Source organism: Siniperca chuatsi, linkage group LG5 (genome assembly GCF_020085105.1).
Source record: "Siniperca chuatsi isolate FFG_IHB_CAS linkage group LG5, ASM2008510v1, whole genome shotgun sequence".
In the NCBI taxonomy this organism is placed as follows: Eukaryota; Metazoa; Chordata; class Actinopteri; order Centrarchiformes; family Sinipercidae; genus Siniperca; species Siniperca chuatsi.
Window position 1 is genome coordinate 18,049,515 of NC_058046.1, and position 14,189 is coordinate 18,063,703.

Consider the following 14,189-nt stretch of genomic DNA (forward strand, 5'->3'; position numbering starts at 1 on the left):
AGCAGACAGATCCTGGAGCTGCTCCACAGACAGCAGATAAAAGAAACACTCATGTGGCAGTAATTGTAGCAGCTCTGGGAGCATTGTGTGATTTGCTGCTAGAAGCCCTCTCATCCAAATAAAACCCATTAGGCTGTGATGTAAAACTAAAAAATGTTTGAGCTACCATACTTAATTATAAATATACTGACCACCTCTACAAAATCAGATGATTTTGAAAGACTTGAGTTAAGAGACAAGTGTGTTTGTTTGCAATGTAATGTTATCTGTAACACGTTATTATTATTGTTGTTTTTGTTGTTTCACCTCTGCAATGTTTCTTTTATGTAAGTCCATGTGGGCTGGGCACTTATATGTTCATGACACAAATAAACAACAGCAACAACTTTCCAAAATCATTTATAAAAATTAATATTGACTCTCATTAATCTAACTATTATTTGACTTAATGCCTCATTTGTTCCTGTCCTCAAATGACCTAATTTAAGCTTCAATGTTGCAAGTGGGCAGCTGAGGTTACAACAGCATTAAATAGTGAAAATAATTATGGGCACAGTGTTGACAAGCAAGTAAGAATCCATGTTTTCTGTGTACAACATGGCGTAAAAGCGCTGGTGGAACGTACATTCACTCAAGTACAGTTCAGAGGTACTTGTACTTTATTTCCTACTACTTTATACTTCTAACCCTCTACATTTCAGCGGGAAAATATTATAACTTTTACTCCACTTTTATTCCACTATCAAGTCAATTCAAATATGCTTCATGACCATAGTTAAGTCAACACATGATAAACATAATACAACACTGCACTATACAACACTATGTGCACTATAACTAAATACACTATACTGCATTGCTGTAGATTAAACTACCCAACAGTATATAAAGTAGTTAAAATTAGCTCAATCTTAAACATCTACAGCAGTAAAATGCAACATACATACATACATTAATATTAATCCAGGAACATCATATTTAACAGTAAAACACTGACAGGGAACATTTTACTGCAGAATGAGTACTTTTACTTTTGATACTTTCCTAAGTGCATTTTGCTGATAATACTTCTATACTTTTATTTTGGTAAGATTTTGAATGCAGGACTTTTACTTGCAGTGGAGTATTTTCACAGTGCGGTATTAGTAAAGGATCTGAATACTTCTTCCACCACTGATAACAAGTAGGCTTCTACTTTTGATACTTCAGGTACAGTTAGCCCATAATACTTATGGACATCTTGAAGGTGGCGCTTTTACTTGTGGGGTATTTTTAAATAGTGGTATTACTACTTTTACAGGATATGAATACTTCTTCTAAGGAGCAAATATTAGCTGCGGGCCCCATGTTAGTTTTGATATAATTTGATTCAAAGCTAAATTATTTATGAAAATGCACTGTGTAAGCATAATGCCAAATAAAAGATTTAAACTGCTAAAAGTAGATGTTGACAATCATAAAAACCTGAGTATGGAACAAATAAAAGTCTGGTATAGATATCTAAAAATGCTCACCATTTTACTTTATATTGTGCTTCCGTACATATTACCAAAGAGATGTGCAATTAATTGAATTATGACAAAGTAATTGCTGCACAGGTCATCAGGGGTCTGTGGGGCCCTTGAGGGTGTGGAACCCCTGGGCATTTGCCTGCTTTGGTAATCCAGCCAGCAATTTTAGTCAGGTCCAAGGGTCAAGTGTAATTCCTGAAGATGTAGATTAAAATCCGGCAGGTTTGAAAGGTTGCCTGTGCACAGTGAGTCTGTCCTTGGTGTCTGCCAGTGTTTGACCGCCGGGGGGCGCTTTATCCGCACGGGAGAGCGTTTGTGCAACACTGAAACTCTTCCCCTGGTGGTTTTAGGAAACAGCAGAGAGAGGCTGCTGGTGGCTGGTGGTCATAATGTCGGGCAGAAAGCCCCGGTCTGTGGCAAACCCTCTGGAGTCTGCGATCACTACGCCGAGTGAGAAGATACTGAAAGAATGCCACAGTTTATATGTCGACAGCGAAAACGGTAAATAATCAATAACCTGGATTTATAAGAGCCAACGTTACAGCTGAGTTAGGACGGTAAAGCTGAAACAAGCACGCATAGTTGTGCTGTTATGTAACTTAGTGGTTTCGTAGGACTCAGTCTGAAGTTTGCAGTGATCGTAAAACTCGGCTGGTTTGATATGTAAAGTGGGTGGTGTTCTGCAGCAGCTGCCTGTCAGTGTCAAACACTTGACATTGAGCACCGGTGTGGCTCCTCGGCGGCTCCGCAGGGCAGCGCCTACATCTTCCTCTGTCAGCTTACACTGCTGCAATGTGCTCTGCTGTTCAGCACAGGGGGTTTGGTTTAAACATGAGGCGAATACTGAACCAGATAAGTGACTTCTTGGGTTTCTCTGGTGTCTTCAACAATAATCTTCTTGTGTAGTTCACTCTGTGTGTGTGTGTGCGTGCGCGCGCGCGCGTGTGCAGACTTTGCTGCGCGCGCGCACACACACAAGACCTGTCTTAGTTATTACAGTATACTAGTATAACAGGCCTATAGCTGCTTTATTTCAGTAACAATGAATAATGAGAGAGATTGTTCAGACCAGTGTTAAACAGACAAAGTAAGACTGGTAGTAAATTTGAGCTCCAGACTTGACTTTCCAGTTTTTAACACTTTATTTTACTGGTTCATCATTTCCTGACAGTTTCCTGGAAGGAACTCAGTAACTTGGTACCAATTAAAGACTAAATAGTCATTTGTTTTAGAGCTACAACTAATGATTATTTTCATTATCGATCTGATGATTATTTTTTCGATTAATCAGTTGACTGAATTTTATGCTTATGTGGCATTTTTGTTCGTTCAGCTAACCTGCTCTGTCCTGACAAGAAGACTCTTGAGGTTACATGAGCAATTAAGTGGAATTAATTAACTTGAAATGTACCAATTGAACACAGTCTCCATTTTCCCTGTAAATGTTTCCAAATGACATCGTTCTTTCAAAGAAACCTTGGAAATGATTTGAAGTCACTTGTAAGCCCTGTTCACACTCACACACATTTACACACAGCCACACCTGGAAGATGCCCAGTACAAACACAGTCTGACCGGCTGACCACTGAGCTGCTTCACTGGAGCGGTTTGGTGGTTAAAGGCTTTGCTCAAAGGCTCCTCATTGAGGGAGGCTAAATGCTGCTCTTTCACTTTCCCTGCCTAGATTAGATTTTTAGAAATTAGACTGAAATTAATTTTAATGGATGATCAGCTCTGTATTTTTTATTTTTTTGGATGCCATGACTGAGACTGTGTAAACTTTATTGGAACGTTCAAATATATTTTCCTATTACTGATTGTTTATTTGTTTTTACCAAGCATTGGTAAACTATGCACATAGGTAGGCCTACTATTTAGATATTTTGACTCACAATTTAAAATGACAGTATTTTATTTCATGGCTGTGTGTGTGTGTGTGTGTGTGTGTGTGTGTGTGTGTGTGTGTGTGTGTGTGTGTGCTTTCAGGCCTGGTGAAGATTGCCAGCAGTCTTGGAGTCCGGCTCCTGCCTCCCAGAAAGAAGATTATAGTGATGATAATGGGTAACCACTCTGCAGGGAAGAGCTCCTTCATTAACTGGTAATATCTCTATTTTTTAATGGGATCTACAGTACCATTCAGCTGCCTGACCATCACATGCTCTGCTCCATGTGTGAGTGAGAGTTTGGTAACAAGTGACACAGAAATATCATCTTCACACATGACTTTTAAAAAGCGCTTTGTGGTTTGCAGAAAGTTCAGCAGATTTGTCACAGGAAATGTGTATTTATAGGATTTACAAAGTTGACAGGGAAAGACAAATAGGTCTAGTTTATCATTTTGCATGCCAGTTGAGTGTTTTACTTGCAGAAGCTACAGAAAATAAAAAGGGGAGAAAATAAGGACCTTACTTCCCAAGTTTTATTCTTTTTTTTACTCTCTTGAGCTAATTCTGATTGAACATGAGGATTAAGGGGAAGGCGATATGGATAAAATCCTCTATCACATTACATGTAATTTGATGTCTCCATAACCATATGTATCGTGATGTAGTGTGTTTTTTAGAGATTGTAGATACCCATTTGTAGATCAAATAACCAGATGGACATGTCTGTTTTTGGCTAATACAACAAATTAAATACGTGACATATCCAGGTACTTCATCACATTAATCCTAACATCCTGTAAATACAATATTTCCATCAAACTGTCTCAGTGATTGCTAATTGATAGCACATTCCCCACAACCCACAACATATTGGGATATTGGGTTATAAACGGCACAGCAAAATCTCAAATTGTCAAATTTCTACGGTCTTATGGTTAGAGCTGCAACGATTAATTTCTTTATCAATTAATCTTTTGATTATTTTCTCATTTAATTGTTTTGTCCATAAAAAGTCAGAGAACAGTGAAAACTGTCCATCACAAGTTCCCAGAGCCCAGGGGGACATCTTCAAAATTGCTTTTTTTTGTTGGATGAACTGTCTAAAACTTTAAGTTATTCCATTTATGACAAAGGAAAGAAGCAAATGTTCACTTTTAATTTAAACAACTAATCACTCACCAAAACTTTGCCAATTAACTTCTGTTAAATTCTAATTGATTAATTATTTTGGCTCTACTTTTGGTAAGAAATTATTATATATCGCACAACCCTGGTGTTGTGTTTGAGGGGTTGAAAAACTCTCTACAGTTGAAATGTTACCGTCAGCTATTTCAGGAATGTGTTTTCAACCACCTCCATAAGGAACACAGCTGTCAATCATGCTAACAGTCACTGATCTCACATATTTTAGAGTGGGGGAGGGGCCTACCCTGCGTCTGTAGGTGCTTTTAGCATGAACTTGTTGATGTACGGGCTGTTTAAGGGTGAGAGTAAACAGAAAATGAAATAGTTAAGACCATAGCGTTTTTTGTATTGCAGCACTTTGTTGGTTGGGGAAATAATTGGCATTCTCCCTGAGAGGAAGCACTAGTTTTCTCACATTTATTATTAATACTGAAAACTCGCTGGATTGGAGAAGATGAGAGTATACACGGCTGTTTTATCTGACTGTCTGTACATTTCAAGTTGTTCTTTCCTGTTTGACTGTGTGTAATTTATTGTTAATTCACGTGTGATCACAGGTTCACATCACACCTTCAACCAGTCCTCTAACATATAAACAGGCCTTTTACGCAGGTACCCGGCTAGTTTATTGGAATTGGTGTTGAAATTATTAAACAATCAATTGATTAGCTGATAGACAGAAAATGAATTAGGAACAATTGGATAATCGATTAATTTCTGTTGTCATTTTTCAAGAAAAATGCTGAACACTCACTTATTCCAGCCTCTCAAATGTGAGGATTGTTCTGCTTTATGTGATTGTAAATGAAATATCTTTGGGTTTGGTACTTTTGGTCGGACATAATAAGCAATATGAAGATGTCGCTTTGTGCACTGAGGAATAATGATGATGTAATTTTTCACTATTTTCTGACATTTAAAACTAAACTATTAATGATTAGTTGCAAAAATAATCAAGAGATAAACCGATAATGAAAATAATTGCAAGTTGCAGCCCTACTAGGAATAAGAGCTGTTGTTGCTTTAGATCCCGTGCACGCACAGTTTTTGATGCATTTGAAGCCCATTGCTGTCATTTTAGGTATGTTGAGGAGCACATACAGAAAGCAGGCGTCGCCATTGAAACACAGGGGTTCACGTTCATCACAAGTGGTCGCAAAAGAGAATCACTGACGGTAAGAACAGCAACATTTCCAGCACCGATACACAAGGACTTGGTATTCAGTGTGTTTAAAAGCCCTTTAACAGAAGTACCAACTAATGCTTGAAAAGAGAACCATGTTAGCCACCTCTTACAAACAGCTTTGTGTTGCGTGCTTCATTTGAATGCTTTTACAATTTATTTCCAGATCTTATCTGTGTTTGTTAACCAACAGTATTTTTGGCTGAGGGATTTTTCAATTTTTTACTTCAATAATGGTAACTGAAGCTGCAGCCGGTCATAAAGGTTGATGAAGCGATACGTTAAGCGTGTACGGAGGGCGCTCCCTCAGTCAGTGGGGATTTCTCATTCTGTATGCTGCTCCAATGAGTGGCTTTGTTGTATAGACACATACACACACAGAGGCATCTTTGCAGCATATAAACAAGCTTGGGAGACACCTGTCTCTCCGTCTTCTCTCATCCTTTTCCTCTGCCTCTCTGTTCATATCCTGTTGTGGTGAAGGTGATGAAGATGAATAATATATTTGCAGTGCAGGACTGCAGAATGGAAGGATAATCTCCTATGAAAAGCTTAAAGCGAGCGTACTGAGCTGCAGCACAGCAGCTGGTGTAAGACTTGAGTGCGAAGTACCGAGAAGAGAGAGGACTCTGTTGTAGCAAACTGCAGATGAATATTTGCCTCTTCGGGTTTTCTCACATTGTCTTTTTAACTCTTTCACAGGGGAATGCAACGCTACATCTCTACCCTCACTTTCGACCACTCCTTGAGTTCAACGGTAAGCCCTTTCTTCTTGTTTTAGCTTCAGTAACTCATAATGGCTTTCTGAAAAGTGCACTATTTAAATTATTTGCCACGGTTGTACTGAAAATGTTCGGATTTTGCTCCCAAGTGAAATGCCATGCCTCTCTACTGTACTTATTCTTTATAGAAATCCATTTTATGTTCCCTAAATTAATCATTATGTGTAGGTTTGGTGTCTGCATGCAGATTTTGCACTGTTTCTAATGTGATGCGTCACATAACAGAAACATTTCTAAATATATCACATAATAGAACAGTTTAGTACATGTTTTATGTATTCCCTGAGGGGATAATCACTTAAATCTAGTGGCTTTGCATCTCCCTGCCTTTGATACTGAAATTAGCATGAAATATATCGTCCTTTTGTGATAAGATCAGCACTGCAGTCTTGATGCACAACTTTGACTGTAGTACCTAAAGATTCTAATTAATGCATTTGAGAAATGCATGTGCGTAAATGATTGCATTTTTTATTGATTCCCCCCCCCCCCTCTGCTGCCATCAGGATGAAAAACACAAAGAGGTTAAAGTGTTAAAATTTACTGGAACAGCAGGGAGGCACAGCATTAGGAATAGTGAACAGGAGATGAGTGTAATTATGAGCTGCACACAGAGATTGGTTCCTTTGAGGTTTAAGATAGTGCTCTGCTGTGTGGCCCATGAATATTTCCTACTGGAAACTGTTAAAGTTAATCTAAGTGTGAATTAACAGACTCAAGTTCAAGTTCAAACGTTGAGAGTTTTGCTTTTTTAGATAAAGCAAACTGAATTTAAAGCAACATTTCATCCATAGCATAGACTGAAATGTTGGCTGTTTGATGCTGTGTGTGTCTCATGATGTGTAACCGTGAGGTTTTTTTTATATGTTTCTGGTTATCACAGGTCAGGCTTGTGTTTTGTGATTTGAGGTCTAGTTTAGGTGCTTCACCTTGATGACTTGACATTGAGTGATAGGCTTTGACGTATCAAGTTTTCTCTATAAATCAGACCAGACTCCTGTTCCCCTCTCGTTTCATTTGGGCCGTTTGTTTACTCTTACATGGAAGAAAGAGACGTAATCAGCGGCACATTGTTTTTAAGGCAGGTGGTCTCTCTCTCTGCGTCAGCAGTGGTCTGAAGCTTCTGGATGTTGAGGTGGTCGTGCAGAAAGTCTGGGTGTGCCGGCTGTCTGAGTGGGAGCATCAGCATGGAGGGGGAGGGGGAGGGGAGGGGGCAGTGGGCAATAATGTACGTGTGTGCGTTGACAGTAAGCGTGTAGCGAGTGAGGGTTCACTGGGTGCGGACCGGAGCGCTCATGGTATGGCGTGTGAATCCCACGCCCTGTCGACAGCAGTGCAGTGGAGTCAGGAGGAGCTGCTGAGAAATGTCACAGCCATTACAGACGGCACAGCCCAGACTCCAGCAGCAACAGCTCCACTCCGCAGGCCTGCAGAGCCTCGCAACACCAATGATCTGCTGCTGGAATACAAGCATGCTTTTTACTTGAACTTCATCGCCGCCTCTGGAAATGCACTATATCAGGCATTTGTTTACCTGTCACAGCGGCTGAGGATGACTCATCAGAAAAGCGCCATATATCCTTAAGTGGGAGTAGCTGCTGATTATACAGTTTGGTCTCCTTTGAGACATGCTTGGAGATAGTTCTTCATATTGTTTTGGACTTACATAAAGGATGTTTAACTGTCGTTTTGTCTTTATCTTATCAACCTGTTGTTGTCACAGGTCAAATGACTCATTGTTACACAACAAAGATTTTACTGCTGTTGTGTTGTTTACTGGTTTTCTTTAGATATGTTTGCACTGCATCTGGTTTGACCTGGTTTAGTCCAACAAGTTCTTTTTTAGTCTTGGTCGATGCAGCATTTTTGAAGCCTTTGCCCTTTTCCTTGTGCACAGGATCTCCAGTGTAGCCTTCTCAGTTACAGTCAGTTGAGGAACTTAGCACCCATCGGCAAGTATCGCTCTTGTTTCCTTTTCACCTTTCAGGAGACTAAGAGGACTTTCTTCAGCCACAGTGGACGAATATGTCTGTTTTGAGGCTGTTTGATTCACTTTTTTAAAAATAGACTTGCATAATTGCTATCTTTTTAGTAATGCATAGATGCATGCATGTGTATGTTTGTAACAATCCTGACTGAGTGAAGTATAGACCAGCAGCCTTATAGAGATCCATCGTGATACTTGATAATATCTGCATACATATATAATATTTTATCTACGAGAGCAACAGTCATCCTGTCACCTTTTGCGTTACAGGGATGGCTCAGTATTGCAAGACTGTGGGAATACACTTCTACAAGACGTGTGATAGGAGGCAGATGCAATGATATTGTGTCCATGCTGATGTAAGAGAAACATAAAGGAATGCTAATGTGCCACAGCAGCAGTGGCCCTGCACAAGGATGTGATTTGTGCTGGCTGTTAACACCTGCCTCTTCCTATGAAACAGCCTCAGTGTCATCCCAGGCTTGTGTGCGTGTGTGCGTGTGTGTCGAGGGAAGATGGGGTGGTGGGTGTGGGTGTGGGTGGGGTTTATTTTGTCAATAGTGGGGGTATGTCTAAATAGTGATCCTGTTCTCGTGCTCAGAGTCATGGTCTGAGGGAGACTCGGGGCTCATGTGTGGTGGTTGTGCTGGAGTAACCTCACAGTGCGTTGCCTCACAGTCGTTCTTCACTGGCTAGCTTTATGTCCCATGCCTCATGCTAAAGCTGCCAGTTGAAGAGCTGTTGTGTGTAACCATGACAACAGGCCGCTCCGCAGAGGAGACGGTGAGAAAAAGGGAGACTCTAACAAGTGTGTTAAAATTGAAGTTTTATCTGTGAGGGTGTGGCCACTGTGTGAATTTATCAATGCTTTTTCTCAGATGTGTTAATGCGTGTATACAGCTAACAAACATATCTTTATGCAGATCATCCTGTGCATTTTTGCAATTCAGTTACAAATGCACACTTCTTGCAGATGCAAGCCTGCAAGCACAAGAAGTTGACAGTGTTCACTGGCCTCCCTCAGATTTCCAAGTATTGACTACACTGCGGCTTCCAGTAGCACATGATAGCACAATAGAGGCGACAGCTTCCTGCGGCTACTCAACTTTTTTTAAAATAATTTTTGTTATTATGAATTTATCCTGAAGGAGACACCTGTACACACGGTGTTTGTATATTCCAGGTGTTATGGACTATCTGTCTGCTGAGATCTCCACCTCCAAGCAGAAAAAGTTCAGTCTGGTGACATTTGTGGACACACCGGGTTTGGTGGACGGGGACATGGTCTACCCTTTTAATGTCAACAGTGCCATCACCTGGTTGGGTATGTCTTTGCACCTGTAAGTTTTACTATCTACTCTAAAGCTGCTGTGTTTCTCCAATGGATGTTTTTTAATATTTTATTTTTTGGTGCAGGAGAACAGGCTGACCTGGTATTTGTGTTCTTCGACCCGATGGGCCAGGCACTCTGCAAACGCACGCTCAACATCGTGGAGAAGCTGAGTGAGAAATGTGGAGACAAGCTGATGTTCTACCTCAGCAAAGCAGATGAAGCCGGGAAGGAAACGGACAGACAGGTAAGTTCACTTAATATGGGGCTTAAAAAAATAAAGTTTAGATTGATATGATCCCCAAAAAGTTAAGTTAAACCTAAAACAAATTTGCTTGTATTTGTTTATTTCTGCAGAGGGTGATGATGCAGATAGTCCAGGAACTGTGTCGCCGTCCAGGTCTCAACAAATGTGGTTTTGAGATGCCTACAATATACATCCCCAACCCACAGAGGGTAAGGCTGTTTGCTAAAAATTCCTAAATCATTCAGTGCCCCTTCCCCCAAACCTCCCCACCCCCCACCTCCTCACCAGATTGGATTCACAGCTCTCTGCTATCTTTGGGGTCGAACAGCCATTGATTATCCTTGAATGTAAATTATCCACTCCAGATTTCCTGGTGGCTCTTGATGGCTGGAACAGGATGATTCATTTTGCAATATGATGAGAGAGTTATCCACTGTTGGGGGGGCAGGGGTTGTAAACCATGGCCTTTGATCAGCCACATTTGACAATGGCAGCCCCAGTCCTGAGTTATTGCTGCACCATCTTATGATCTACAACCATAAAGCTCCACTCTGCATGGTAGATTTGTGCATTCCTCCCGACCTCCAATTTATTTTCGCTGAGCAAGTGCAGCTTTACTTGCTGCTAAGTGCACATGGCTGTCGGTCAAAACACCCTCAGGATTTGTTGTGGAAGTTTCCAGACCTTCCCTCTTTGAGGTGCCTAGCTGTTTGTGCAGTTATTCCAAAACTGATGCACTCATGAGCCTTTGTCTTGTTTAGCCGAGCCGGTGTGTGAACCAGATTGATGGGGTGTGTCAGACCATCGAGAAGACCATCAACCAGGCCGTTCAGAAGACTTTGGATCAGCTGGAGAAAGACTGTGACCTTATTTGTTCCACCATCAGCAGCAGACTAGAGCAGGACAGGTTTGACCTCTCAACCTACAGCAGAGCATGTGTTACTGTGTTCGAATTATTGTTTACCCCTGATGCACAGTGACAGGTGGCATCTTTGAGCAAGTAAACCATATCATGTGTATACGGCGGAGAGAAGGGTCACCAGATAGTACCTGCTGCAGAAAATGTGATATTAAAACCAGATTTCCTCTGTGTGCACGCAGGGCTTATGTGACTCACAACAAAAGCATCCGTCTTCACTCGTTCTTGTGTGGAGCTCTTGGTAGTGTCCTTCCTACCCTCTTCATCCTCAGTTTTATTGTGAACACCTTCTCCAAGGAGCAGCTGGACGAGCTGTTGGGCCAAGGGCCGGCTCGGACCGTCTCCATTTTCACAGTAAGTCCTGAGAGTCACGCAGGGGATATTTGTACAAATGACAAATAACATTGCACTAAAATATAATTTCATTCCAGATTTTACACTTGCTCCTTTTTCTTGATTCTCTGAGTGTCTATTCAACGTGTCTCACAGGGAATAGTGATGTATTTATGGGACTGGATACCAGAGGATGGACAAGTGGTGTTTGTGATCATTTTTGGAGCTTTTTGCTACCTCCTGCTTTTCCTAGCAAAGTATTTTGCAGGGTAAGGGTTACAAATATACAATACAAACATATACACACATGTAGAGCTGAAACTATTGATTAATCAGTTAATTGATCAACAGAAAAGTAAACTATTTTGCTAATCGAGTGAAGATTTTCTGTGTTTTATATCGGTGTAGACTGAATATATTTGGATTTTGTACTGTTGATCGGACAAAACGGGACATTTAAAGACGTCATTTTGGGGTTTAGGAATTTCTGACGGACATTGTTCAGTATTTTCAGGGTTTTTTTTCGTAGAACAAACAATTAATCAAGAAAATAACCAACAGATTCATCGATAATGCAAATAACTGTAAATTGCACACACACACATGCCCATTTGGTCCATATGGGAACCAGGCTACTCCAAATGAAACCCTTAACATAAATAACCTTAACCCTCAGAGAAATGTCTCAATAGAGTAGAGCTTTTTCTGTTTTGTCAAGGAGGTTGCATGTGTTTTACATCAGACATATACACACTTGCTCATACACATATGTACACACAGAGGATGTGATTAATGAAATTCTGAGTGAACATTATTGTGATGTTCTTTCTCAGCCGAGGGAATAAGACTCTGACGAAGAAGGAGAAGAGGGTGATGACAGAGTACAGTGATTATATCCAGGATATCGTCAAAAATAAGAAGGTTAGATTTCTATTTTGTGCCATTATGCCATGTCTGCTACAAAAGTTAAAGCTGCAGTAATACTATGTGTAATTACAGTTCATTGTTTTGGATTTATGCCCCACTACTTTACTGCTAACTGCTAACACTTTGCCACAACAACTTTATGAGGTGGTAATATGTCAGTTGATATCAATTTCAAAAAATGTACAAAGGGTAATGCTGAATTACATTTTGAACCGTTTCCTGTGACTCCCTCGTGCACAGGAAGGCGATTTGAAACCAGCGCAGGAATGGTGGACTCATTAGCAATTAAAACTACTGTATATAGAGGTCATTACAGAATGTAAATACATTGAATGGCTATTGCAAAAGAAAAAGCAGTATCAAAAATGGGGTTTGATCTCATGAAAATCTAAATGACTATAACTTCAATGCAGGTTTAAATTAACATTTTCATTTGTCAGATTTGAAACGTCAGAATTGTGAATCTCACACATTTAATTTTACTCCGCAGGGGAAATTGTATGAATGGTACCTCCAGCAGTGTGCAGCAGAATATGACTTCTGACCCTGGGTGAGATGAAGACAGTTGGCACACATGTTGGCATATTGCTTCAAGAGTTTTGTGAAAAGCGGCTCATCAGCCACAGTGCATAATTTGGTGTTTATAGTGGAATCAGTGGGACTTTCTAAACAGATGATCATCCACCAAACGATCAGGTTTTTCTCTTCTCAGTCGGACAGGTGTAACCTCTGATGCAGCAGAGATCACTGCCAATATTTATTATCTCAAGATTGAAAATGTAAAAAAGTGCCTTTATTAGTCAGTACAGGAGAAGCTGTCATTGTATTCATTTGATGAAAACAACTTTCATAATGTGAATAGATTTTTTTTTATTTTTGTAGTACATAAGTGTCAATGCTAGAAAGAAGTGTTTACAAATGGACTTTTTCTTAATTTCATCATGAGTAACTTGCAGCTGCTGTCTGCCAGAAGAAATGTTTTTACAATGTCCTCTGTAAAGCCTGATCTCATGTAGCCGTGGTCCCCAGATCTCACTGCACCGTCCTGAAGTATGTTGTCTTTATAAGATACCAGAATGTCCTACACTTGTGTTTGCATTCTGACCGTTAGCAATATTACAATAACCAATGCTGTGATAACACTTGAGCATTATAGTCGGACATTTTATCAGATATTTTCATACCAATAAGAGCTGCAAGCTATCTCCTGCCTCCAAAGAGTCTCTGTCGTACTATTAGACGTTTTGTTGTGTGATTTGTTCAACCATCAGATGTGTTTATAGATAAATCATTGTCATGTAATAGTAGTTACGTAAACCACAGTGAAGACTTGTGATTTAAGTACTTTAATACAACAGCATAGTAAAACTGTGCTGTTGTATGCAGTGTGCAGTGAAGTCTGAAATGCACTGATGTGTACCTCCTAGTTGTTAATGGGTTCTTCATGTTGTTCATAGATCCCTGTAACTCAAATCTAGTTTTATGACTATAACATCATGTAATGCCTCCACTCCAGTGTTTGTAGATATATTTATTAGTCTATGAGGTGCTTTTTAGCCAAATAATGTAGAAAAACCTCTACAAGCTGTCTGGAATATTATTGTGAACACTTTCAGTTTGTATTGTGTTTGTTAGATGCCTCCCAGGTGTCCTCCTCATTAGGGAAAATCTGTTTGACGAGATATTTCATTCAGAAATTTGTGAAACTCATGTGTGAATTTATCTTTTCTGTGTAATTTTTATTGTTTGAAACCTAGACTCAACTGACTTGCCTAGAAATGTTTTTTAGCAATGCCGACTCAAAGAATGAAACTTATCATAAAGCTGCAAACTATGCTCTGTCACTTCTTCAAAAATTATTAAACGTTTTCTACTGACTCTACTCTACTGACTATGTGA

The 14,189-nt window shown here is 40.0% G+C and overlaps 1 protein-coding gene across 1 annotated transcript; it reads left to right on the forward strand.

The window, feature by feature from the left end:
- Positions 1-1,792: 1,792 nt before the first annotated feature.
- On the forward strand, positions 1,793-14,172 carry si:dkey-98f17.5 (uncharacterized protein LOC569123 homolog). Its single transcript, XM_044196853.1, has 12 exons — positions 1,793-2,012; positions 3,498-3,609; positions 5,664-5,757; positions 6,468-6,522; positions 9,718-9,858; positions 9,951-10,111; positions 10,222-10,320; positions 10,873-11,018; positions 11,213-11,384; positions 11,520-11,632; positions 12,197-12,284; positions 12,781-14,172. The coding sequence occupies exons 1-12, from the start codon at positions 1,901-1,903 to the stop codon at positions 12,832-12,834; spliced, it is 1,347 nt and encodes a 448-aa protein (XP_044052788.1). The 5' UTR covers positions 1,793-1,900; the 3' UTR covers positions 12,835-14,172.
- The last annotated feature ends 17 nt before the right edge of the window (positions 14,173-14,189 follow it).